This window comes from Palaemon carinicauda, chromosome 32, assembly GCF_036898095.1.
Source record: "Palaemon carinicauda isolate YSFRI2023 chromosome 32, ASM3689809v2, whole genome shotgun sequence".
In the NCBI taxonomy this organism is placed as follows: Eukaryota; Metazoa; Arthropoda; class Malacostraca; order Decapoda; family Palaemonidae; genus Palaemon; species Palaemon carinicauda.
In genome coordinates, this window is record NC_090756.1 from 26692223 (window position 1) to 26719535 (window position 27313).

The 27313-nt window shown below is 39.9% G+C and overlaps 1 protein-coding gene across 1 annotated transcript in view; it reads left to right on the plus strand.

The window, feature by feature from the left end:
• Positions 1–27313, plus strand: part of LOC137625546 (uncharacterized) — a 75658-nt gene that overhangs the window by 26675 nt on the left and 21670 nt on the right. Inside the window, exons 8-17 of the mRNA XM_068356454.1 lie at positions 830–963; positions 2177–2398; positions 2705–3445; positions 10066–10080; positions 12312–12369; positions 14528–14655; positions 14945–15181; positions 16487–16690; positions 17665–17876; positions 20477–20668. Of these exons, the coding sequence (XP_068212555.1) occupies positions 830–963; positions 2177–2398; positions 2705–3445; positions 10066–10080; positions 12312–12369; positions 14528–14655; positions 14945–15181; positions 16487–16690; positions 17665–17876; positions 20477–20668 (2143 nt within the window). The remainder of the gene's footprint in view (positions 1–829; positions 964–2176; positions 2399–2704; positions 3446–10065; positions 10081–12311; positions 12370–14527; positions 14656–14944; positions 15182–16486; positions 16691–17664; positions 17877–20476; positions 20669–27313) is intronic.

Sequence of the window (27313 nt, forward strand, 5' to 3'; positions counted from 1 at the left end):
TGATCTGTTGGTACATTTCATGCAATTTTTATATGTGTAAGTGCATTTCATGCAGAGTTGATTTGTAAGTACATTTCATGTAAAGTCTGAACTGTAAACACATTTCCTGCAAAGTCTGATTTGCTAATGCATTTCATGCAATGTCTAATTTGCGATTTCATTTCCTGCAATGTCTAATTTGCGATTTCATTTCCTGCAATGTCTGATTTGCGAGTGCATTTCATGCAAAGTTTGATTTGTAAATGCATTTCATGCAATGTCTGATTTGCAAATGCATCTCATGCAATGTCTGATTTGCGAGTGCATCTCATGCAAAGTCTGATTTGCAAATGCATCTCTTGCAATGTCTGATTTACGAGTGCATCTCATGCAAAGTCTGATTTGCGAGTGTATCTCATGCAATGTCTGATTTGCAAATGCATCTCATGCAATGTCTGATTTGCAAATGCATCTCATGCAAAGTCTGATTTGCGAGTGTATCTCATGCAATGTCTGATTTGCAAATGCATCTCATGCAATGTCTGATTTACGAGTGCATCTCATGCAAAGTCTGATTTGCAAATGCATCTCTTGCAATGTCTGATTTGCGAGTGCATCTCATGCAAAGTCTGATTTGCAAATGCATCTCATGCAATGTCTGATTTGCGAGTGCATTTCATGCAAAGTCTGATTTGCAAGCTCATTTCATGCAAAGTCTGATTTGTAAATTTCCTGCAATGTCTGATTTGCAAGTGCATTTCATGCAAAGTTTTATTTGCTTATGCATTCCATGCAATCTGATTCGTATGAGCATTTCATACGATAAAACTCACTCCTCGCAACCTTTCAGAGCGCAGAGTTTCCGAGTGTCCTTACCCAACGACGTCGAGTGCGAGGGCTGCACCATCAGGCTGCTCCGCCAGGCGTCCGAGTGGGGCGGCAAATATCAGTTCTGGTCCTGCGCCGATGTCGATATCGTACCCAGTAAGTGTCTTCGAGAGTTTGCGTCTTTCAATCATATTTTCTTCGAGTTTTGATCGGTTGAATTTGTTAAATTAGGATTAGCGTATCTGAATGATCAAGATTTTTTCCAAGTATTATACTAAGTGGGTAATTTCTTGTCAATCTTGTTAAATTTTTCAACTCTTGGTGTTTGGTAGAGGTTGCAATTTATCACTTGGCAGTATTATTATTATTATTATTATGGTTATTATTATTATTATTATTATTATTATTATTATTCAGCAGCCATTGCCTGGCCTTCCCTGATTCTAGCTTGATGGAGAGGGGTCTTGGGTGAAGGATAATATGTATACAATGCCAGTTTCTAGGGCATTGTCGGGTCCCTTGCCTCTGCTATTCATGAGCGACCTTTGAACATGTAAAAACGTTTTGGGCCGCTTCCCGTATCGGGACCCTAGGACTTATAGTATTTTTACTTTTCAAACCAGTGTTGCAATTCAGCTTTTAAGAAAGATAACAATGAAACACTATAACGTAGAAAAGAGCGACAGATTGCATGCATAGAGGTCATATATGTAAGATAGTTCATTATCATTATAAAAGAAATAATCATTGGTGTTACTTTATTTCACGTATCAGAGGTCTGATCTGCCTTGCAAGACAGTAACCTTTTGAGTTAAATTTGTTATTAATTCGGAACAGAAATGATAATGATAATATCCGTGTCTATACTTCTGATGTAAACACATATGCCTGGATTAACACTTGTAGAATTCATTGTAATTATAATTAAGTTATTTATGTTATATAATCACACCATTGTGGATTATATTCCTGCTTTGAATAATGTGAAATATAGCTTTATTAACCCTTTTACCCCCAAGCTATTTGGAACTTTCCAACCCTTAACCCCCAGGCATTTCTTTTTCAAGCACATTTTGCAATATATTTTTTAAACTGCTCTAACAACCTTAATTTTCATCATAGAGAGGTCAGGTTGGTCTCATTATTTTGGAAAATGCCTGAAGTTTCTCATAAAGTTATCAAAAATATGCAAAGAAAAGTGTAAATAGCAGTTTTTTGCAAGGAGTACCGGTACGTCCATGGGGGTAAAGGGATGAGTTTTGTGAGACGTACCAGTACGTCCATTGGGGGTAAAAGGGTTAACATTGCAATGGTGAGGAATTCTCGTAATTAGGTTTCCATCCGTAAAGATTTCTAATTCGACTTCCAGGAAACAGTTACCGAGAAGAATGCAGCGGTCACGGCAGATTCATGGTTTCCAGTTGCCGTTGCGACAAGCGTTTCTTCGGAGACAGGTGTCAGTACGAGAACGAATGCGAGGAGGACGACCATTGCGGCTTCTTTGGAAAGTGCGTAGACGTGGATGCCACAACTTACCCGAAGAAACAGTGCTACTGCAAGTCGGGTCGATTTGGTCCCAAGTGCGCCAGAGGTTTGTATATATGCAGACTTTATGGAGGGGCCACAAAAGATTTGTCTGTAACAGTATTCAGAATTGATGGCACACAGACACAATTATTGAAATATCTATGGTGATCACACTGCATGTGACAGTTTACAGTACAGTATAACAAATACAAAGGGCAATTTTTAACTTTTTAATGTTCTTAACTTTTATGGTCTCTCCTTTCCAATCTTGCACATCACGGAACAAGCTATATAGTTTACAGTATAACAAATACGAAACGAATTCTCGTAGTGTTTAATGTTCTCAATTCTTACGATCTTTCCTTTCCAGTCTCGCACGTCACAAAGCAAGACGTACTCAACCTGGACATTTACTCTAAGAGGGAACTGAGCGACAAGCTGACCCTCCACTGGAGGATCCTGCAGACGGAAGGCGAGATCGAAGTGGTGATGGTCAACAAGGGAATGTCGTACGTCGCTCTGGGCTGGCGGCCGGAGGGCACCGACAAGACTTGCAAGGAGTTCCCGTACATCCCTGCGCCGGCAAATTACTCGCCGCCGCCGCCGGGACCGCCGATCTCCGAACCTGAGCCGGAAGCGGAACCAGAGGCTGACGGCGAACCAAAAGCAGAAGCGGAGCCAGAAGCTGGAGCCGAACCGGAAGCTGGAGCCGAGCCGGAAGCTGAGGCTGAACCAGAAGCTAAAGCTGAAACTCAGGCTGAAGCTGAGCCAGAAGCGGAGGCTGAACCAAAAGCTGAAGCGGAGCCTGAAGCCGAAGCCGAACCAGAAGCAGAAGCTACAGCCGAACCAGAAGCTGAAGCCGAGCCAGAAGCTGAAGCTGAAGCCGAACCAGAGGCAGAACCAGACGCTGAAAACAAACCGAAATCCGGCTCGGAACCCGAAGCCACGCCCGAACCCGAAGCGGAGTCGGAGCCTGAACCCGAGACAGAACCCGAAGCTGACGATAAGACCACCGACAGGGAAGCGAAATCCGGACAGGAAACGACGTCGGCCGAACCCGAGACTGGGAGGGGAGCCCAGACAGATGATACCAAACGTCCAAGTTTAGCAGGTAAAATAGTTTATCGACAAAATGTTTACATTCATAAGATTTTCTAATGCTTACGGTTGTGGTTATAGTTATTCCAATACATAATAATACTTTGGCACTCAATTCTTTTCATGTTGCTATGTACCTTTCCCTTTGGTGTTGGTTACTTGACGAATTAATAATGTTTAATAGACGTACTCTTCAGCGATGATAGAACATAGCGAATGGTTTACTCTCATTAATATTTTATCTTGGTGATGGTTTTAATTTCTCAGGTACCGATTAATATACATCTTTTTTTTCCAAGGAAATACAGTACTGTATTTTTTTATGCTCAGTCATGTGATGTATTTTACATTACAGTGACACCATCTGTCACTGAATCTTCAGCATCAACTAAAGCTGAAACGTCTCAGGCTGGTGCAACTGGGGGAATCAAACCGAGTGCCTCTCAAAGTATAAATATCCTACCGACACTAGGATTTCCCACCGCCAGCTCAGCAGTTAAAGTCCCAGACACAAATGCATCCTATGCAGCTGTAAAAAATGCATCTTATGTAGATACTGTTTATACTGATAAACCCAGCTCACAATCCCTTATAAATATTTTATCAACCTCAGCACCCGAAGGCACTTTAAGTTCATACGCTTCTCACACATCCCATAGTACTTTGATTAACACTACAGGAAGCTCTTTCACTGTTAATGTTAAACAAACTTACACTTTGCTACCTGAAACTGGAAACTTGAATACCTTATCTACAAAAATTCCGGCCATAAGTTATAGTATGAATCCCGATATTACAAAAAGTACAGTGCCGAGTACCCCAGTTAAGTTTCCAGGGTCATTACGTACTGATGTATCGATGTCGTCCAATTCCCCATATCCACAGACAGATATCCCTAATGGATCTAACCAATCTGATATTTCTTCCAAAAATGTTGTCCCGACTGTGCAGGATCCTTTGCAAGCTTCTAATGTAACACCTATGCATGGAGAAAACTCTCGGACTAAGGAGATACTCTTCCCCCACTCTGTAACGAGTCCGTCAGGGATTACACCAATGCACAAGACTGAGATTCATAGTTCGGGAACATCTAACGATGATAGAATTACACCCCCCGCAGCCGACGTGCCCCATTCCCATGTCACGACCCAGTTTTCTCCCGGTTCTAATACTGGCTTCTTGCCGGGAGAAACTGTAACACAGGATTCCGTATTTAATCCCTCCACCACAATGGAGAACTTTTCCGAAAACCCTTTCACTGTATTAAAGGATAGCACTATGATGCCACGCCAACCCTCTGCAGAAATTTCCCAAATCCCTGTAGTAAATATTGTTGATTCACCCCCAGCTGATGGTACTGTTGAAACTGAGGCAACTGCTACAGCAACTGCCAGTTCTGAAGCAACAGTTGGAACTAGAGTAACTGGCATGTCTGGTGTACCAACTGGAGCTGAAGCAACAGTTGGAACTAGAGTAACTGGCATGTCTGGTGTACCAACTGGAGCTGAAGCAACAGTTGGAACTAGAGTAACCGGCATGTCTGGTGCACCAACTGGAGACAGAGTAACTGGCATGTCTGGTGCACCAACTGGAGACAGAGTAACTGGCATGTCTGGTGCACCCACTGGAGCTGAAGCAACTGCCAGTTCTGAAGCAACAGTGGGAACTAGAGTAACTGGCATGTCTGGTGCACCCACTGGAGCTGAAACAACTGCCAATTCTGAAGCAACAGTTGGAGCTAGAGTAACTGGCATGTCTGTTGCACCAACTGGAGCTGAAGCAACAGTTGGAGCTAGAGTAACTGGCATGTCTGTTGCACCAACTGGAGCTGAAGCAACAGTTAGAGCTAGAGTAACTGGCATGTCTGTTGCACCAACTGGAGCTGAAGCAACAGTTGGAGCTAGAGTAACTGGCATGTCTGTTGCACCAACTGGAGCTGAAGCAACAGTTGGAGCTAGAGTAACTGGCATGTCTGTTGCACCAACTGGAGCTGAAGCAACAGTTGGAGCTAGAGTAACTGGCATGTCTGTTGCACCAACTGGAGCTGAAGCAACAGTTGGAGCTAGAGTAACTGGCATGTCTGTTGCACCAACTGGAGCTGAAGCAACAGTTGGAGCTAGAGTAACTGGCATGTCTGATACACCAACTGGAGCTGAAGCAACTGCCAATTCTGAAGCACCAACTGTCCCAGTGGTTGGAACTGGAACACAGAATTCCGTTGCCTCTTCTTCCCCCCCAATGAAATTCAGTACTAAGAAACCATTTAGCTTATTAGAAGACACCACCACCATACCGCTCTCACCCTCCGCAGAAATTTCCCAACTCCCAGTAGTAGATATTACCGATGCACCGTCGGTTCCAGCGACAGCCACCAGGGCTGCTGGAACCGAGTCGTCTCCTGTAACCGAAGCACCTGCTAGAGCTAACACATCAATTGCAGACACTGTCACCACCGCCACAACACCCTTAACCACTGCGATGCCCACGACTTCGACGCAGGCAACGACCGTAGCGAGTACAGCGACGTCCACCAGTGCTACCATTCCAACAACTACTACTGTTGGTGCAACAACATCTTCTGCTAGAGAAACTACAACTGCAGCTATGACAACGCCTACAACTGCGGCTACAACAACAACTACCACAGCTGCTACAACTCCTGTAGCAACCACTACGACAATTGCTACTACTCCATCTACAACAGCAGCGACAACTACTACAACTAAAACTCCCACAACAGTTGCTGCTACAACCACCACTACTAGTACAACAGCTGCTCCCACCACTACCACCACAACCACCACAACTACTACAACCACCACAACTAGTACAACCACTACAACTAGTACAACCCCTACTACTACTACAACAGAGAAGCCTACAACTACTTCCCGTAGGAGAAGGATAAGTGAGTTTGTGGAAATTTTATCTGCAGTAGAAATGTTTTTTTTTTTTTTTTTTGAAAAATTTGAAACACAAGCTTGTATTTTTTCTTTTCTGCACAAAGAGTGATTTGTAGTGGACACTTTTGCATTCTTCCTTAAGTTTTCTCGTTTCGTTTTTTCATCAGCTCTTGCAAACAAAAATCTCGGTGTTCCCTTTTCATCGGAAGTTTTGACCATTTGCTAAAGAACAGAATAACGGTACAGTATTCAAGAAAAGAAGGATGAAAGTTACCGTAGAAGTTTTAAGATAATCTCTTTTTTGAAACCCATACAAAGATATCTATAGTGACAAGACTAAATCTTTGAGTGGGAAATTTACTCTCGTCTCTGTTGGTAATCATGAAATAAAAACTGTCCCTTGAGAGTTCTATGAATAATTCATATATTTTATTGAGAATTCATACTGTGCATATAGATAACTTTCCAAAGGTTATATCTTTGTGCCAAATGTGGTTATCTCTCAAGTCTTTAATGCCATGAGGACTAAAGATTTGAATATCCTCATTACTCTATCAAACACGAAGCCTGAAGGAGTTATGTTTGATGCCCAGCGGGGACAAGGGAATATGGAGGATTTTAGGATCAGTACGATTTGAAAAGAGGTCTTACTTCATAGTTGGGTCATATGAATCAAAGAGCACCAAAGAAGTTCTTGAATTTCGTTTTGAACGTACGTTTCTGGGGGAATTTCTTTACAGTTAGCGTTTATGTTAACTGTTCAGTTAATTTTGCCGTACCTTAGCATCTCCTGCATTTACGTTCTCTTGTACCTTAGCGTCTCCTTCATTTACGTTCTCTTGTACCTTAGCGTCTCCTTCATTTACGTTCTCTCAGTATCTCCTTCATTTACGTTCTCTTGTACCTTAGCGTCTCCTTCATTTACGTTCTCTTGTACCTTAGCGTCTCCTTCATTTACGTTCTCTCAGTATCTCCTTCATTTACGTTCTCTTGTACCTTAGCGTCTCCTTCATTTACGTTCTCTTAGTATCTCCTTCATTTACGTTCTCTTAGTATCTCCTTCATTTACGTTCTCTTAGTATCTCCTTCATTTACGTTCTCTTAGTATCTCCTTCATTTACGTTCTCTTGTACCTTAGCGTCTCCTTCATTTACGTTCTCTCGTACCTTAGCGTCTCCTTCATTTACGTTCTCTTGTGTCAATCTCTCGGGTGGTAAAGATCGCCTCAAGGAGGTTACAGCCTACTATGCATCGTATATGGCATGCTATGGGGAGTTCAGAATATATTTTATAGCATCTCCTCAGCCCCTAGTTACTTTTGCTTACTATGTTTTACTTGCAAAATTGTCCTTTGGGGTTCCTCCCGTGTAGCTCTACTTTTCACTTTTCCTTTAGATGGCAAATCCTTTGGTCTAGTCGTTCGAGAGAGTATAATTAACTTGCTAGTCTGGCGAAACTACCCCTGAATAATGATAGTGGGGATATTAGTAATAAGGAATTATTCTTTCGAACAATTATTATTTATTCCTAACACGACAAAATAGTCGTTAATTCTTTTTTAGTTATGAAATTTAAAAAGAGATTAAATTGGTTTGTGACATTTAAAAATATAATTAAATTTAGTATGAAATTTATGAATATTTTTAATTTTAGAATGATTTAGTTGTGAAGACTTTGTATCTAAAACCAACAGAGACACTAGTATTGGAGACATGGAGCTCTGAATAGACTTTAGAGCTAAAACAATTGAATGAATGTTTTAAAAAAAAGGACGTCCATTATTACTAGCAATGCTGCGCATTTTATTGGAGGATTCGTACATGTTAGCATGCAGAAATATATCTACTTTCCTCTGTATCTCTTTCATTATTCCATCTGCTCTCTTCAAATGAACGCTTACGTTAGACTCGATACCTTGTTTTGATTTAGCCTTGGCTTACAATGTGCCTACAGTGTTGTTGCTCCTGCTGTGTGTTAGCAAGTAGCTATCAAGCTTATATTGCTATGTTTGAGTTCATTTTGTTAATTTTATTTATTGATTTATGAATTATGATTGATTTTAATCATATTTTCAGCCGTAATGGCCGTTAACCTTATGAAGTTGCTGTTTATTTTTGTCATGGAAACTTTAATAGTATATTATTGCATGTTTATAGTTGAGTTGAAATTATCCCAAATCTACTTTGTGTAAAGATAAGTGTATTATTTTTTTTATTTTCTACACTAACACAGTTATAAGAATCAAATACTAATTATTCATAGGATTAATATACTGTATATGCAATGGTTTATTTCACCCAAATGGAAAACATCTGTTTATTGGCAATCCTTTTTAGTTTGTATATTGTAACCCATTTTTTAATCTTATTCAATTGCCTTTTAATAGCAAATATTTTGAAAGAGCCTTCAAGTTGATACTAAATCTTCTACATAGCCTTGACTCATAGAAAAATCTATTAAAAATTTAACTGAAAATTGATACACTTTTCCAGCTAATTTATAATTACTTAGTTTAGCTTTTTCATGCTTTTCATTACAAGTAGCATAATCCTTTTACTTCCTATTTCATAGGCTAGTCTAGATACCTCGCTGTATAGTAACGATACGTCGTCGAGAAGGACCGCATGGTGCATGCGAGATTTAGAGAGTGATAGCCCATGTTGGGAGAGTTCTCTTACTATTGCGATGTGCTTGTGTGCCATTATAATGATTTGCATATGCTCTCTGAAAATATGCATGTGTCTGCATACAAAATGTGCGCATGTTACGTTCAAGATTAGGTGCACGTCTTCTGAATTTTTCAGTACAAAGTTCACTCTTTATATGTTGTGAAGTATGTTTCATAACATACGATAATCAGGCGTACGTCTTTTAGATTTTTCTTGTGCAGATTTAACGTACATTTTGTGAAGTATGTTTCATAACATACCTTAATCAGGCGTACGTCTCTTAAATTTTTCTTGTGCAGATTTAACGTATATTTTGTGAACTATGTTTCATAACATACCTGAATCAGCCGTACGTCTTAAATTTTTCTTGTGCAGATTTAACGTACATTTTACGATGATCAGGCGTATACATTTTGTAAAGTATGATTTATAACATACGATAATCAGGCGTACGTCTCTTAAGTTTTTCTTGTGCAGATTTAACGTACATTTTGTGAAGTACGTTTTATAACATACCTTAATCAGGCGTACGTCTTAAATTTTTCTTGTGCAAAGTTCACTTTTTTGTTTTATTAATTATAATATTAACTAACAAATGAAGAGGCGTACTGCACAAATACTTATGAAATCCACCATACGTACAATATGTACGTAAATTGCTTTACGTACTGTTTTAAGTACGTTATTGACCTGCAACATTTCTTGCAACAAAAGGAGAATATTTAGTCCTTCACCTGTTATTTTAATACATTATAATATTGACTAACAAATAGAAAGGGGTACTGCTCGAATACTGTACAGTTAAAAACATCCTTACAGTACGTACAATACTGTATATATGTAAAATACTATACGTACTGTACGCAGTACGTTATTGACGTGCAACATTTCTTGCAACAGTACGAAAATATTCAGTCAATATTTTCAAGCACATTTTATATGCAGACAGTTTTTTTGAGTATCTAATGTTTTTCTCAAGTTTTGCCAGTAGTTTATTAATTATTTTCATTTCATATTTTTCATCTCCCTCTCTCCTACTACCTGTACTCCTCCTCCTCCAGGTGATGCCCTAGCAGGTAGGTCAATTACCATTGCATGTTTTGATATTGGCGTGTCATGATTAACATTTGTACTTACTTGCACTTTGCCAGATATTTTCAAAGTTTTATTTTGTTATACATATATAAATTCTAATTAAGCTTATTATCGTAAGTTATACCATCGGTCTTTCAGTGTTTAGGTAGCTGCGGCGCCATTCCGAAGCATTAGAGTATCGGCAATGTTTTGATAAAGATAGAAAAATATTTCCAGTATTTCAAGATCTCTCCAGATCGCTTATACCCGTAGATGGTGTTCCGAGAACATTTCCCTAATTGTGAATGAATTCTTTTTCCGATATAAAGATATTTCTGCAAGATAAGAGAGATAATATAAGATTATACTTTTTTTAGAAACTTAATATTTGAAATTAAAGTAATGGACGGTAGTTTTTGATAGCCAGAGGCTAAAATTCTTGGATGCACAATGTTGAAGGTTTCTAAAAACTTATTTTACATTTAGTTATTAAGGATAACAACAGTTTATAATTAGTGTACTCTACAGTATTGGTTTCAACTATAATTAATTAAGAAAAAGTAATGATTTTAATAGAGTATGCATTATGTATGATTTAATCATAAATTTGGGTATATGTACAAGTATTTAAAATCATTTCAATTGACTCTTGGCATCATTAACATCCTATATTTTTGTCCTCATCATTTTATATTAGAAATACCTTTAAAGCCATGTAAAGACAAGGGAAATCCTCGCAGACCACACAGCACATTCCAAATATGAAGTTTTTCCTTTGTCAAACTCTGTATTGTATATTAGAAATAGATTTAAAACACTAAAACAACAGAAAATCATTGCAGACCACACAGCACCTCCAAAACATGAGTTTTTCCTTTGTCAAACTCTTTTTTGTATATTAGAAATAATTTAAAACAGTAAAACAACAGGAAATCCTTGCAGACCACACAGCACATCCTAAACATAAGTTTTTCCTTTGTCAAAACTCCTTTTTTATTCGACGTCGACGACTTCGATGATAACGACAACGATGATGATGATGACGACAATGTTGTTTTCGCCGTCGTCGTTTTCATCATCGTTTTCGTCGTCGTTGTTTTCATCGTCGTTTTTATATTAGAAATAGACTTGAAACTGTAAAACCAAAGGAAAGATCTTTGCAGACCACACAGCACTTCCCCAAAATAAGATTATCATTCGTCAAGACTCCTTTTATATTTTAGAAATAGCTTTAAAATTACGTAAAACTAATTTTTCAATATTAAACTTACCCGGTGATCATATAGCTGTCAGCTCTGCTGCCAGCTATATGATCACCGGGTAAGTATATTCAAAAATTTATTTTACTAATGAAAATAACATTTTTTAAATACTCAAGGGATGCTGACACCCATTAATCATACAGTACTTGCAATTTATATCTGGAAATTCAGATTGAAAAATAAAAGAGTTAATGCCTTATTCAGTCATTGTAAATAAATTATTGTCTTAGAAAAGTAATAAGTCTTAGACCGCATTCATGTACATATATACCTACACTACATTCACAAGGAATGGCACACAATATAAATATTTCATTCATCATATGGTTCTTATTTCACATATTTCACATAAAGAGTTTTCATTTATTCAGTATAAGTAATCTTTTCTTTATAGGAATAAAAATGTATGATACACAATTTCCATACCTATCTTAGAGTAAAGATTTTTGTGTACAATTTTATATTATTATTATTATTATTATTATTATTATTATCATCATTATTATTAGCTAAGTTACAACCCTAGTCAGGAAAGCAAGATGCTATAAGCCCAAAGGCTCCAACAGGGAAGAATATCCCAGTCAGGAAAGGAAATAAGAAAATAAATAAATGATTTGAGAAATGAATAACAATTGATAAAATATTCTAAAATCAGCAACATCAAAACAGATATTTCATATATAAACTATAAAAAGACTTACGTCAGCCTGTTGATATTAAAACAGATTGAATTTGCACTGTGCATAGGCTGTTTATTATCTCTCAATTTTGTAAGAAAGTTTAATAGATCAAAGGTCCTGTATAGTTTTCATATATCTTCACTTTACTGATTAAACTGTGCAAACAATTTGAATGGAATTTGATAAATCAAATCTTTCAATTATTTAATAGGCTTGTTTAAGTGTAAATCGTTAACTATTTTATATTGGAAAAATCTTTAAGCAGTGTTTGAAAATACGTATTAATTGCAGATCGACTCTCCGGCTTGCTGGTGCCAAATAACAGAGGGAAACGCGAAGCGCATTTCAGGTGAGTGATTCTCCGTTAGCTTAGAGAGAGACGCTCTAATGTACAGTACAGATAAGTGCTTTACTATTGACTTTTTTTCTGTTTTCTATTGACTTTTTTTCTGTTAGGATTAAAACATAATGATTCCTTGTATCATCGGCAGTTTTATATACTATATCACTGTATAGTGCTTTAATTTATTTCCATTTACTCTTCTATCGCAATTGAAGCATAGTGATTCCTTGTTTCATCGGCAGTTCGATATATCGTTTTGATTTTTATTAGGATCTACTTACTCTATTCAAAGCAAAAATTCATTTGACACTTTTAGAATTAGCATTTTTTTTCATTGCATGTATTTAATTTTTTTATTTTATAGATTTTTATTTCATAATAAAATTATATATCATCTTTTTTAAAGCATAAGCAGATGTTTAATGACTTATTTGACATTCTATTACAAAATCCTGTAAAAATAAATAACACTAAAAATATCATTTAGTAAAATAATCTTTTATTGTATGAAATTCCCTTGATGTTCATATTGCTTCTTGTCGAACCTGTGTCGACATCTACTGCAAAATATAAGATTATTAAATTAACGTGTGTCGCTTCCAAAACAGACAATTATAATACTCAACTTGGGAGCAGGGATCTCTAAAACGTCTGACATCTTCAAAAACACTAAAAAAACACAGCTATGAAAACAATATGTCTGAACGTCGCTGGTGCGTGGAAGGAATCAGGGAGGGAGCGTGGGGAAGGGTAGGGGTTGGGGGAGGGTAGTCGGAGTAGAGGGCAGTAGTCGGTTGTAGAACGGCACCTCGTAGTTCAGGGGGATATTGAAGAAGGAGAGGTCTAACTGTTGAGGGACCTATAGTCGTGGTTCAATCACGCCCCAGTTTTCTATACCGACACTCAATGAGTGAGCGAGCTAGGTTTATTCCTGGCATTCCATGCATCTCTCTTTTCTCTGTTATATTTAGCAATATTTATACCTTAGAAATGGTGCTATAAGGAGCATTTCATGGAGCGACACAGGTTCCTCGCCCAGAAATAGATTTTTCCTTCGTCAAAATCCCTTATTTAGACACCAGCGATGAGAAAACAGAAAATTAGGAAGTACATTATAGAAGGTCCTGAACTTACAAATTTAATGGGTTCCAAGAAGGTGTTTGTAAGTCGAGTTGAATTTGTAAGTCGAACATTTTTTACACTTCGACCCAATGTAGGTCTAACTTGAATCCCTGATTTCCAGCTACAAAAGTCAACAAATATTTTGGTTTCATATGTAATAGAGATCAGGTTATTACAAATCTCAATTTGCTTACTGTATTAGAGGATATAACCCTTTCACCCTGAAAGGACGTACCGGTACGTTCTTGCAAAACACTGTTAATTACATGTTTTTTTGCATATTTTTGATAATTTTATGAGAAACTTCAGGCATTTTCCAAAAGAATGAGACCAACTTGACCTCTCTAGGACAAAAATGAAGCCTGTTAGAGCAATTTGAAAAAAATATATAGCAAAATGTGCTCGAAATTTTAACCTTATGGTGGGAGTAAAAGGGATAATATCGTTATATTATAGTATTTCCGTATCTTATCTATGTTATTTTCAGTTGGATTTGTGTTTGTACGTCCATATGTTTGTAAGTTGGGATCTTCTTTACTGTAAAGGGTCATATCATAGACTATGGTTGCCGCAAAGATTCCGGGTGAAATGAACCACATCCCTGATGATGTCGTAGCCAGTGACGTCTCCCACGTTAACAGCGGTCACGATACGTCCCCTTACAAATTTCAAACCTCTATTAACTTATAATCACTTTAAGGGGATGTATAATGGCTGGACATGTTTGGCTATGACGTTATCAGCGGGTGGGGCTTATTTCTCCCGGAAACTTTGCGGTAAGTATGGTTAATTGCCATCAACCTCCAGATGGCATGGTGGTTCTGTAGAAGGCAGAATGTAAAATCTTTATTTCAAGGTAAACGTCAACACAGCTCCAAGAAGTGATATGAACATCAGATAAGTCTAAATAGGATGAATTTTATCATTGAAATTCTGTTTTTATATGTAAAGACTTTACAAGGAGTAATTACTAAAATTAATATCCAAAGAAATTTAGACTGTAAATCTAATCTGGTTGCCTCTTCTCTCTCGCGAATATCAGACGTGCGCGATTTGCCGTTCCTCTCCTGAAATCGCGGAGTGATGCCGAGGAGGTCCAAGACGGAGGCTCGGATACTGCGGGCGGTCACGCGGAGCCTGAGGCTGAGGCAGAAGCAGAACCTGCGGCCGGTAAGTGAACTTAGTTCCATGAACGGGATAACTTCAGTCAAGCACCTTTCGCTAGAGTTTTCATAGGCTTGATGGGTTTTGGACAGTGGTGGGAAAAGGGAGGTAGTGAGAACAGTATTATGATAGAGTGGACAGTAGGAATTGATATACGATCTTTGAAAAAGGGTGCGGCAAAACATTTTAATCTAGTGGGGATTAAAAGAAAGTGGAGATTTATTTTGATTTGGATTAAGTATATTCTATTGTTCTTCTGCTTTACATATTATTAATTCCTCTTCTTCCATTTCAGAACCCATAAAAGGGAAGTCTCCTTTCGTCCCTAAAGCCGACTTCCACGCGATGGACTGCACGGACATTGTCATCGGCTCGGCAAGGGGCGACGTCTTTCGCATCGCCGACTACTACACCCGCGACCGTTCTACTCCTCGTTCGGATAAGTTCTGGGGTGGCGAAGACTCGCTGACGGGCGCGTTGGGCTGGGAAGTTGACGGAGTAACAACCATTCTGTTCAGAAGAAAGCTTACGGGTAAATATTCTCATTTCCTTTTTCTTGAATCCTTTGTTTTTTTTAGTTTATAAGGCATATTTTTTGGAAAAATGTCCTCTTGCATATAGTGTACATCAGTGGTTCCCAACCTGGGGGAAATTTGAAGCTTCCAGGGGTGAAATAATTACACAACCTACTAACTAAAACAAGCGGAAAATGTCCACATAGTACGTGCGGTAATTTGTTGTTAGCCTTTCAATTGTGATATGATCATATCATTTCTCACTGACATGATATTCAAGGTGTGAATTGGAATATCATGCCCATTTCTGAGGCAGGCGAGTGGGCATGAGGGCTGGGCGGGGCATGAAGGGGGAAATCTGGATGGTTGAACTGGGTGCAGGGGGGAAATGACAGAAAAAAGGTTGGGAACCACTGGTGTACATTATCATCCTCATCTCCTACGCCTCGTGACGCAAAAGGCCTCAGTTAGATTTCGCCAGTCGTCTGCATCTTGAGCCTTTAAATCAGTACTTCTGCATTCTTCATCTACCTCACGCTTCATAGTCCTCAGCCATGTAGGCCTGGGTCTTCCAACTCTTCTAGTGCCTTGTGGAGCCCAGTTGAAAGTTTTGTGAACTAATATCTCTTGGGGAGTGCAAAGAGCATGCTCAAACCATCTCCATCTACCCCTTACCATGATCTCATCCACATATGGCACTCGAGTAGTCTTTCTTATAGTTTCATCTTATTCCTACCCCGCCATACAGGCATTAATTTATGAAGAATTTGTTAATATGTATTTTTATTAAATATTATTGTTATTATTATTGTTTTATTGATTTTAATTGATACAATCTAGACTGCAATCAAAGGTACGAAACCGAAATACCGCAAACCCAAGGTCCTTAAACGTGAAAAGCAATAAATTAAGTAAAGAATAAACGATAGAAAAAGAATAACAAATAAAAACAAAGTAACATCTTAACCCTTTTCCCCCCAATGGACGTGCTGGTACGTTTCACAAAACTCATCCCTTTACCCCCATGGACGTACTGGTACGTCCTTGCAAAAAACTGCTATTTACATTCTTTTGCATAATTTTGATAACTTTATGAGAAACTTCAGGCATTTTCCAAAAGAATGAGACCAACCTGACCTCTCTATGATGAAAATTAAGGCTGTTAGAGCAATTTAAAAAATATATCTTGCAAAATGTGCTTGAAAAAAAAAGACGCCTGGGGGTTAAGGGTTGGAAAGTTCCAAATAGCTTGGGGGTAAAAGGGTTAAGATCCAGTAAATAATCCAGGAAACTAACGCAGGGCTTACGATCCTATTCCGCAGCCGATCACCCAACGGACCATCCCATCACCAATTCCTTGATGCACGTGATATGGGCCAGAGGTCAGGAGGAAGGGAACTACATCCACGCTCCCAAATCCGGGCTCGAGTCCGGGAATCCCAGCATTCCCAACTTCTACCGTCCCGACGAACTGAAGTACCACGGCAAGGGAGACCAGAGAGGGGTCCTTTCCCTGAATTTCTTGGGTGAGTTGATGCAGAGTCTTGATTTTAACTGTATTTCAGATTTTTTTTTCTTATGAAACTTTTCTTTTGATTGGTGTTATGATTTGTTTTTCAAGTTACGGTATTATTATTATTATTATTATTATTATTATTATTATTATATTTGATTTACACTAGCTGCCGATTAAAGCGAAAATTGAATTTAAAATATGTACAATAACCCACCAAGTTATAAGAACTGGTTGTCCAAAATGCTTAAGAGAATTGCTACATATTGCGCAGCCAATAAGTCGTGTCGACACGAGAATAGTTACAGATGGCTTCAAACTATTGGAACCTAGATATATGTCTACTTTAGGCTCCAGAGCCTTTAAATATGCGACCCCGAGACTATATAATAAGCTCCCACGAAACATTCGAATGACATTAAGACTTTCAAGAGGAAACTGAAGACTTTCTTATTTGAACAGTCTTACAACAGTGACGATTTAACAGTAAATGAACGATACATGATCTGAAATAATAAATACTCTGAACGAACAAGGTAAAACGACAGCGGAGGTCCTCTAGAGAGTGGGGTTCTCTTGCTGTATGGGACTGGAAAAGCAGCCATCATATTAAGTAATTAAGTAAAGTAGTTAGAAAAGCAGGATACTATAATGGGAAACCTTTTAGAAGATTTAATTCCAGAATAATTATTTCAAGATGGGGATTTTCATTATTGGAAGAAATGTGAGCTCTTTAAATTGTCTCGCAAATTTGACTTACTAGTCGGTCACACTGAAGAATATTTCCCTAAATGCTTTTGTTGCCAGTAATGATATTTAGTTGCCTATAATTTGTTTTTTTCTAAGTTCAGCGCTTATATCATTTGGAACATTGTACATTATTTTCCTTTGAAAAAGTCAGTAGACTTCAATGTTCCCTCTGCTTCGGTTCTCAGATCCGACATCAAGATAAAGCAAATGTTATTATTGGTGTTGATATTCTTTCAGAGCAAACTACACGGGAGGAAGCTGGCGTCAAGGACGAAATTAACTGGTGCGGTGGCCACTGGAAATACCCAGGATCGTGCACCATTGGGAAGGATTGCGTCTATTACGCCAAGTGGGAGTACTTCGAGGCGACGGACGACATTAAGTTCACCATCGAGACTAGAAATGTAGACCAGTGGACTGGCATTGGCTTCTCTGATAATACGAGGATGGTAGGTTGAGTTATGTTCTCTTGAATGCTGTGGAATAATCGTACACATATTTTTTACTGAAATGATATTAAAACTACTTACAATTGCGTAATATCTCAAAGGGTTTTATAGCCGTAAGGTGAGTGTAACGCAGTTTTTATTGGAATACAGTATTAAACTTACAATTGTGTAATATCTCAAAGAGTTTTATAGCCGTAAGATGAGTGTACGCAGTTTTTATTGGAATATTAAACTTACAATTGCGTAATATCTCAAAGGGTTTTATAGCTGTAAGATGAGTGTACGCAGTTTTTATTGGAATATTAAACTTACAATTGCGTAATATCTCAAAGGGTTTTATAGCCGTAAGGTGAGTGTACGCAGTTTTTATTGGAATATTAAACTTACAATTGCGTAATATCTCAAAGGGTTTTATAGCTGTAAGATGAGTGTACGCAGTTTTTATTGAAATATTAAACTTACAATTGCGTAATATTTCAAAGGGTTTCATAATCGTAAGATGAGTGTACGCAGTGTTTATTGGAATATTAAACTTACAATTGCGTAATATCTCAAAGGGTTTTATAGCTGTAAGATGAGTGTACGCAGTTTTTATTGGAATATTAAACTTACAATTGCGTAATATCTCAAAGGGTTTTATAGCCGTAAGGTGAGTGTACGCAGTTTTTATTGGAATATTAAACTTACAATTGCGTAATATCTCAAAGGGTTTTATAGCCGTAAGATGAGTGTACGCAGTTTTTATTGGAATATTAAACTTACAATTGCGTAATATCTCAAAGGGTTTTATAGCCGTAAGATGAGTGTACGCAGTTTTTATTGGAATATTAAACTTACAATTGCGTAATATCTCAAAGGGTTTTATAGCCGTAAGATGAGTGTACGCAGTTTTTATTGAAATATTAAACTTACAATTGCGTAATATCTCAAAGGGTTTTATAGCCGTAAGATGAGTGTACGCAGTGTTTATTGGAATATTAAACTTACAATTGCGTAATATCTCAAAGGGTTTTGTAGCCGTAAGATGAGTGTACGCAGTGTTTATTGGAATATTAAACTTACAATTGCGTAATATCTCAAAGGGTTTTGTAGCCGTAAGATGAGTGTACGCAGTGTTTATTGAAATATTAAACTTACAATTGCGTAATATCTCAAAGGGTTTTATAATCGTAAGATGAGTGTACGCAGTGTTTATTGGAATATTAAACTTACAATTGCGTAATATCTCAAAGGGTTTTGTAGCCGTAAGATGAGTGTACACAGTTTTTATTGAAATATTAAACTTACAATTGCGTAATATCTCAAAGGGTTTTACAATCGTAAGATGAGTGTACGCAGTGTTTATTGGAATATAATATTTCAAAGTGTTTTATAGTTTAGTATCTTGTATAATGCAGAGTACTTTATAAAATTTAATAATTCTCTGATGTACAGAACACAAAAGAATTCAATCCTATGTTGCGATCAGTGCAACAAGAAGGGTAATCTCTGTGGATTTATTTTTCCTGCTTGCAGTTTGACTACTTTTGTATCTAAAATTTCCTTTTAGATAGTATATAAGTTGAATGAATTTGAAAAGAATTTATTCAACTAATCTGGTAATAAATATGAAAAAGATTAACCTGAACATTAGCTCTAAGTAATGTGAACTTTAATTCTGATATTCTTAAAAAAAAATAGTTTATAACAACATAAATGACAAGGTAATAGGCACGGCATTTTATTTGAATATAGCAACCAGTTTGGGCTCCTTATAGCTTACAATTTTTATTTACTGTCATTTTTTTTTTATATCGAAATTATGCATTGCTGTGAATTTTCTTATACCAGTACAGTGTATGGTCTACCTTTCTGCTCTACAGAGATTGTAAATACAGTAAGCCATCACCATAGTGTGGTTCACCCATCGCTCCTCAGCGCATCACATATTTGTGAATGTATTATTTGTAAATCTATATCATGGACTACTCATATTGCTGGTTTCTGAGGATATATAAATTTTATATTGTTCATATTCTAATATTAAAAAAACTGCGAAAAAAGAGCCCACAAAATCAACCGCTCTGTAGCCATTAGCTGCGATCGAAGGAATGGAAGACAGGAACGTATAGGGGCACTCAAAGGTGATAGGATGTGTAACGGCTCCTTACTTATCCTTCCCCTTAATGGATTAGACTGGGTAAGGTCTGTTTGGGGTGCAGATATCTATGGTTATCGTAGGATACGTCCCTGATTATACACGATATCTTCGGATAGTCGTTTCCGGGGGTTGGAACCCTGTGATACCTGACGGTAATTCTCTTGTAATATCAATCGCTGAAATATTATACTGTAGAAGTTGCCAGTAGATAATCTGTATCGTGGGCCCCAGGCACCGAATGTAACGTCCGCGATAACTGAGGGATTCCTGCGTTCCAAAAATAATTCTTAGAGTAAATAAAAAATTCTCTGGGAGTATCACTGTAGCTAAATATCCCTCAGAAAGCTGTCTATAGAAAGCTTCCATCAGGACGACATGGCTTGAGCACCCCCAAAAATTTTATTAATGCAGTTTAGTTTTTTAGAATAAGAAAAATTCAAATACCATCCTTTTCTTCCAGTCCCTGACTGATGCTGTCATCGGTTGGGTCGAACGCTCCGGCCGCTACTTCATGTATGATGGCTGGATGCGCGGATACACGCCGCCCATCGTAGATAAAAACCAGGGACTGAAAAACGAAAGCGGGCAAATAGTCGACGGAGTCGCCAAGATCAGTTTCGTTAGGAAGAGGATCTCGAATGATGAAGAATATGTAAGTATATATATATATATATATATATATATATATATATATATATGCAGTTTCTTCAAAGAGGCCCATAAAAGAAACAAAAGGAAATATAAATAAATCATTATATTTCGACCATTTGGAAACATCCTTTTGCTTTCATATATAAACCGTCACTGTCCACTCTATTCCTCATTTTTTACACCTTGAAGAGGGCCAATGTGTATTGGTCAAAATATAGTGATTTATTTATATTTCCTTTGTTTCTTTTACGGGCCATTTTGAAGAAACATGTTAAACTGTTCGATTACAGTTATAAGTAAGACATATATGTATTGTTTTTCAGTTGCAGGTTTTAAACTCATCAAAACCTTAGTTTGCCAGCCTTGTATTTCACCGTTCCATCTTTCCCACCGTAATCCCTACATTAAAGGGTCGGTTATTATTATTATTATTATTACTATCCAAGCTACAACCCTAATTGGAAAAGCAAGATGCTGTAAGCCCAAGGGCTCCAATAGGGAAAAATAGCCCAGTGAGGAAAGGAAATTAGGAAATAAATAAATGAAGAGAACAAATTGACAATAAATCGTTCTAAAAAAAGTAACAACGTCAAAACAGATATGTCATATATAAACTATTAACAACGTCAAAAACAAATATGTCACATATAAACTATAAAAAGACTCATGTCCGCCTGGTCAACATTCTCTCCAATGCCTTCCATCAAAGGCATCCTCTTCCACCTAACCTCTTCTCTACATATCATCCTTCACCTCATCTCGCCATCTGATTCTCTGCCTCCCTCCCTCTTGTTCTTCCTCCCAAGCCTCTCTCCTCACTCCTTCCCCTGTCTCTGTTTATGTACATACATTTATACTTAATCTTCTTTCATTCTTCTTTAGTTGTTTTTGCATTTCTTCTCTCATTTCTCATACGCATTCCATTCCTTGGAAACTTATCTATCAAATTAACAGTCATTTTTTTATGGTTCCTTTTTAACCCTTTTACCCCCAACACTATTTGGAACTTTCCAACCCTTAACCCCCAGGGGGTTATTTTCTTCCCAGCACATTTTGCAGTATATTTTTTTTAAATTGCTCTAACAGCCTTAATTTTTGTCATAGAGAGGTCAGGTTGGTCTCATTATTTTGGAAAATGCCTGAAGTTTCTCATAAAGTTACCAAAAATATGCAAAAAAAATGTAAATAGCAGTTTTTTGGAAGGACGTACCGGTACGTCCATGGTGGTAAAGGGATGAATTTTGTGAAACGTACCAGTACGTCCATTGGGGGTAAAAGGGTTAATGTCCGGGAATGTAAAGGATCGTGCGACTGCTTTTCTCAGCGCGCTTCACGCGGTGCACCGTGAAAATGACCTTCTTGTCCTCGCAGTGTTAATTCAGTTCCCTAACTCATTTGCTTTATTTTCTTTTGCTTTACGTCTGTTTCCCCTTCTTTTTTTCCCTTATTAAATTCCATCTCTTAGATTTTACTTTATAGTATAACCTGCAGGTACTTTTCCCCCTGTCTCACTTGGCAACGAAGGGGCTCTCAGACCCCAGCACCGGGTTATATAGCCCAATTACATCATTCCGATCTCGTTACGGAGTTAGATATGAAATTAGCTCTTCAGTATCTCGTCTTCTTTCTGCCTAAATTCGTATTGACTGTAGGTTTTCATTTATACAATTTTTAAATATTTAACTTAGCCGGTGAATATATAATAGCTGCTGCTCAGCGGCTCGACAGAAAACACACTCAAAAACTCTCGAGCGATCGCTATGAAGGTTGCGGGTGTGCCCACCAGCGCCAACTATCGGCCAGATACCACTCCTGCATGTAAACAAACCCTTCAATTCTTCTCTGTCGACCTTGACGACAAGACGTATCAATACTCGCTGTATAACCTGGAGTTTTCTCAACATATTTGGTGAAGTACTTCATTTTGGTTTGAGCTTTTGCAGTGCAGGTGTTTTTCCTCAACTTAAACTCTTGAACTCTTTATTGGACAGATTTAATTGTTGATGACTTGGATTGTTTTTTGGACTTTCTTTGACTAATTCAAAATGGCTGACCCTTCACAAGTACCTAGATTTCGTAAGTGTAATGCTAGGGACTGTAATAGGCGTCTTCCAAAGGCATCTCTCGACCCACATACTGTGTGTTCCAATTGTCGGGGTAAAACCTGTCAATTGGGAGATCGGTGTGAGGAATGCGTGGGCCTTTCGGAATTCGATTGGCTCGAATACGATAAGTATGCACGTAGGCTAGAGAGAGATAGGGTAAGGAGGAGTTCCTCTAGGTCAGTAGATTTTTCCTCTCCACATGCCCCTGAACCTAATCCTTCCCCTGTAGTGGTTGTACCTAACCCCCCTTCTGGCACCCAGGAACCATCTATGCAAGACATGTTACGTGCTATTCATGCCTTGGGGGAAAGAGTTGAAGCGTTAGCAACTGATCGTAATCAACTCATGGCTGACGTTAAAGAGCTTAAGTGTCAGAGTGCCACAGCGGAAAATAGTGGGAAAGTGATTAGTGCGCAAAGTGTTGTGAACAGTGTTGCGACCGAGGGTTCGTCTGTTCGTGCCTGTCGTTCACCTAGTCCGAGACCTCTTGCAAGCTCCCAAGCCCAAGGGAGAAGTAATGTCGTATGACTTATGGGTTCGAGAGGCCTTGATCAGCGAACAGACGTTCCCTCTATGGTATCAGGCGTATCTCACCAAGATCGCCCCTACCTTAAAACGAGAGAGCCCATTTTCTCCTCGTCTTCCGAAGGCTTTTCGCATAAGAAACCGTGGAGCAAGGTTTCTAGGCCCCTTAAGCGAAAGTCGGTCCCTTCAGGACAGGTCCAGTGTCCTGGATGTAGTCATTGGGACAGTTCTGACCCGTTGCAGTCATCGGATGACTGCTCGCCGCCTAAGCAGCAACGTTACACAGGCTCAGAAAGTCTTGGTGTAGGCAAGGTTGTGCTGTCTCAGACGTTAACCCCGTCGTTTACCGCACCCATTCCCGTGGACCCTAAATGGGTTATACTGCAGGATATGCAGACTAAGCTCGCCTCCCTTATGGAAGACTATTCTGCCGATAAGGTTCACGTTGAGCCTAGCCGTTTATCTCATCGAGATCCTGGCCTTCAGCCGCCCAAACGAACCTTTGTGCGTCCTGTTGACGTTGGCGTAGCTAAGTCACGTCAGTCACGATATGTAGAGCCTCACTCGATGCGGTCTCGTGTTGATTTTCAGCCGCATTTGGACGTTAGGCCACTTACTAATGCTCCTGTTGACGTTCAGGACGTTCGCCAACCATCGGAGTTGACTTGTTTTTACGCTGAGCGTCAACCACCGCAGTCTAGAGTTGTTTTGACTGCTCAGACTAGGCAGTCAAAACAGTCTCGAGTGGACGCCGAGCGTCCTCACGCACCTGTTGTTGTTGACAGTTCACAGACTGTTAAGCAGTTACATGACGTTGCGTCCTGGTCCGCTACTAATGCACCAGTGCGTGTGGACGCTGCGTGTCAAGCATTGCCAACCCCTTTGCTTGTTTCTCAGCAGTTGTCAGATGAGGATCCTTCAGATGAGGACGTTGCTGACCCTCAGCATGATGATCATCCTTCGGATGTAGACGAACCCAGAACAGTTCCTCCATCAATGGACTTTAAGAAAGTTGCTCCTCGTTCGCCGCCGTCTGAGTTTGTTCTAGGCGTACCTGCTAACATGCCAGCCTTTACAAAACTTGTGCTCTCTCGCTCTTCCAAGAGAGCTTTACGGCTTTTAGGCGACTGGTTGGAAACCAAGAGGAGTTTGGGGAAGACGGCCTTTGCCTTCCCTCCGTCTAAACTCTCGTCTAGATCGAGCGTCTGGTATGCCACGGGAGAAGTTCTCGGCTTGGGAGTCCCTGCCTCTGCCCAGGGCGACTTCTCAAGCCTTGTAGACTCTCCCCGCCGCCTAGCCATGAGACGCTCGAAGATTAGTTGGTCCTCCTCGGACCTTGACCATCTGCTGAAAGGCATTTACAGAGCCTTTGAAGTTTTCAACTTCCTTGACTGGTGTTTGGGAGCCTTAGGTAGGAAAATCTCATCGGCTGATAGAGATGTCTCCTTACTGATTATGTCCTGTATGGATAAAGCCATCCGCGATGGTTCCAATGAGCTCTCCTCCTCTTTTACGTCGGGAGTCCTAAAGAAGCGAGAGTCCCTTTGCTCTTTTCTGTCGGCAGGAGTTACTCCCTGTCAGAGATCTGAACTGCTCTTTGCTCCCTTATCAAAGTTTTTGTTCCCGCAACAATTGGTTAAGGACATAGCTTCTTCACTCGTGCAGAAGGACACCCATGACTTGGTTGCGTCCTCTGCTCGCAAAGGGACTCCTTCGACATCCTTTTCTGCAAGACCTAGGATAGACACTCCGGCGTCCAGATTTATTCCGCCCTTTCGTGGCAGAGCTCCCAGCAGGGGAAGTACTCGTGCCGAGGGAAAGAGAGGAAAGAAGAGAGGAGCCAAGTCCTCACGTGGCAGAGTCTGACTGCCCGCAGCCTCAGACAGCAGTAGGAGCCAGACTGAAGAACTTCTGGCCTGGGAGAAGAGGGGCGCAGACCAACCATCTGTGAGGTTGCTCAGAGAGGGGTACAAAATTCCATTTGTACGCAAACCTCCTCTAGCGACTTCCCCCATCGACCTCTCTCCCAGGTACCGAGAGGAGTCAAAGAGACAAGCCCTGAACCTAGAAGTGTCTCTTTTGCTAGAGAAGGGAGCGGTGGTGAAAGTCTCGGACCTTCAATCACCGGGGTTTTACAACCGTCTCTTCCTAGTACCGAAGAAGACAGGAGGTTGGAGACCGGTGCTAGACGTCAGTGCACTCAACGTCTTTGTTACGAAGACAAAGTTCACCATGGAGACCACGAAATCAGTCTTAGCAGCAGTCAGAAAGGGAGACTGGATGGTCTCTCTCGACCTAAGAGACGCATACTTCCACATCCCCATACACCCAGATTCCCAACCTTTTCTGAGGTTTGTTTTCAACAATGTGGTATACCAGTTTCGGGCCCTGTGCTTTGGCCTAAGTCCTGCTCCTCTCGTGTTTACGAGGCTTATGAGGAATGTAGCAAAATTCCTCCATTTATCGGGAATCCGAGCCTCCCTGTACTTGGACGACTGGCTTCTCAGAGCCTCGTCCAGTCATCGCTGTCTGCAGGATCTTCATTGGGCATTGGATCTGACCAAGGAATTGGGACTTTTGGTCAACCTAGAAAAGTCCCAGCTGATTCCATCCCAAACTATACTGTATTTAGGGATGGAGATTCGCAGTCCAGTTTTTTGGGCTTTTCCGTCTGCCCTGCTCAAAGTCCAACTGATGTTGAAGAGAGAACGATGCTCAGTCAGGAATTGGATGAGTCTAGTAGGAACTCTATCATCCCTGGAGCAGTTTGTCTCGCTAGGAAGGCTACACCTTCGACCTCTCCAGTTCCATCTAGCTTTTCACTGGAAAAAGGACGACGTTAGAGACGGTCTCAATCCCGATCTCCGAACCAGTAAAGGCATGCCTGAATTGGTGGAACAACAATATCAGTCTGAGAGAAGGACTTTCCCTAGCAGTTCAGAACCCAAACCACGTACTATTCTCAGACGCGTCGGATTTGGGTTGGGGTGCGACCCTGGACGGTCGGGAATGCTCAGGTCTGTGGACCTCAAGTCAGAGGAGCATGCACATCAACGGCAAGGAGCTTTTGGCAGTCCACCTGGCCTTGATGAACTTCGAGAATCTCCTTCGAAACAAAGTGGTAGAGATCAACTCCGACAATACCACAGCCTTGGCATACATTTCCAAGCAAGGAGGCACCCACTCCCTGACGCTGTACGAGATCGCAAGGGACCTGCTCATTTGGTCAAGAGATCGAGGCATCTCCCTGTTAACGAGGTTTATCCAGGGCGACTTGAACGTCTTAGCAGACTGCCTCAGTCGGAGGGGTCAGGTAATTCCTACGGAATGGACCCTCCACAAGGACGTGTGCAAGAGTCTTTGGGCGACTTGGGGTCAACCCACCATAGACCTCTTTGCAACCTCGATGACCAAGAGACTTCCAATCTATTGCTCTCCAGTCCCAGACCCAGCAGCAATACACATAGACGCATTTCTTCTAGATTGGTCTCATCTGGACCTATATGCATTCCCACCATTCAAGATTGTCAACAAGGTACTGTAGAAGTTCGCCTCTCACGAAGGGACAAGGTTGACGTTAGTTGCTCCCCTCTGGCCCGCGATAGAATGGTTCACCGAGGTACTTCGATGGCTGGTAGACTTTCCAAGGAGTCTTCCTCTAAGAGTAGATCTGTTACGTCAGCCCCACGTAAAGAATGTACACCAAAGCCTCCCCGCTCTTCGTCTGACTGCCTTCAGACTATCGAAAGACTCTAGAGCTCGAGGCTTTTCGAAGGAGGCAGCCAGTGCGATTGCAAGAGCGAGGAGAGCTTCTACCATTAGAGTATACCAGTCTAAGTGTGAAGTCTTCCGAGACTGGTGCAAGTCAGCATCTGTATCCTCGTCCAGTACCTCTGTAGCCCAAATCGCTGATTTTCTCTTACACCTGAGAAAAGTTCGCTCCCTTTCAGCTACCACGATCAAGGGCTACAGGAGCATGTTGGCTTCAGTCTTTCGGCATAGAGGCTTAGATCTTT